At 59.6% G+C, this 958-nt stretch overlaps 1 protein-coding gene across 1 annotated transcript; it reads right to left on the bottom strand.

The window, feature by feature from the left end:
• Positions 1–85: 85 nt before the first annotated feature.
• Positions 86–617, bottom strand: LOC104387857 (glutathione S-transferase Mu 1-like; the record flags this gene model as incomplete). Its single annotated transcript, XM_009996650.1, has 3 exons — positions 86–205; positions 294–389; positions 517–617. Coding segments are annotated over 3 exons (317 nt in total), but the record flags the coding sequence as incomplete, so codon positions are not given.
• Between the last annotated feature and the right edge of the window lie 341 nt (positions 618–958).

Below are 958 nucleotides of genomic sequence, written 5' to 3'. Positions count from 1 at the left end.
GGACACAAGGAGAGGCTGAGGAACCTGAGCCACCAGGGCAACCCCCCCACCCCTGCTCCTTCCCTCCAGGGGGGTTGGGTGCTGCTCAGCTCACCCCAAAACGTTCCATGAAGTCCTTGAGGTTCTTGAAAGGCTCCAGGCACTTGGGCTCGAAGATGCGGTTCTGGTCCAGCACGTCGAACATCAAAAAGTCCACGAAAGTGAGCTGGGACAGGAGGAGACACAGTGAGGAACCCCACCCTGGGGACAAAAAAAACCCTCCACAGCCCCCACCAGTGGGATCCTCATTCTACCTTCTCCCCTGCAAACCACTTTCTGTCCCCCAAGAAGTTGGAGAAGAGTTTCAGCTTGCCCGGCAGCTGCTCCAGGTAGCCCGGCTTCAGCTTCTCCTGCAGGACATGGCAGGGTGAGGATGGGGACCCTGCTGTGTCCCCCACACCCCAACCCAGGGGACTTTCTCCACGTGGGGTGTCCCTGATGCAGCCCAGGGAGGGCCCTGCCCACGAGGCCACTCACGAAGTCGGGGTTGTAGCAGACCATGACCAGGCTCATGCGGAAGTCCATGACCTGGTTCTCCAGCATGTCCACCCGCAGGATCTCCTCCTCCGTCTCACCAGCTGGGGGGGCACAGCGGCAGTTTGGGGGGAGCACCCAACCCTGACTCTACTCCAAGCCCGTATCAAACCCTACTCTGTTCCAAGCCCAACCCCAAGTCCACCCCTAATCCAAAAACCAGCCCTACTCCAAGCCCACCCCTACATCAAGCCCATCCCTACTCCAAGCCCATCCCTACTCCAAGCCCATCCCTACTCCAAGCCCATCCCTACTCCAAGCCCACCCCTACATCAAACCCTCCTCAACCTCAAGTCCAAGCCCTCTCCTACTCCAACCCCTGCCCTACTCCAAGTCCAACCCTACTCCAAGCCCATCCTAAGCCCACCCCTACATCAAACCCACC

This window comes from Chaetura pelagica, unplaced genomic scaffold, assembly GCF_000747805.2.
Source record: "Chaetura pelagica isolate M959 unplaced genomic scaffold, ChaPel_1.0 scaffold2444, whole genome shotgun sequence".
Lineage (NCBI taxonomy): Eukaryota > Metazoa > Chordata > Aves > Apodiformes > Apodidae > Chaetura > Chaetura pelagica.
Note: the sequence above shows the minus strand (reverse complement) of the source record. Positions and strands in the feature narration are given on the sequence as shown.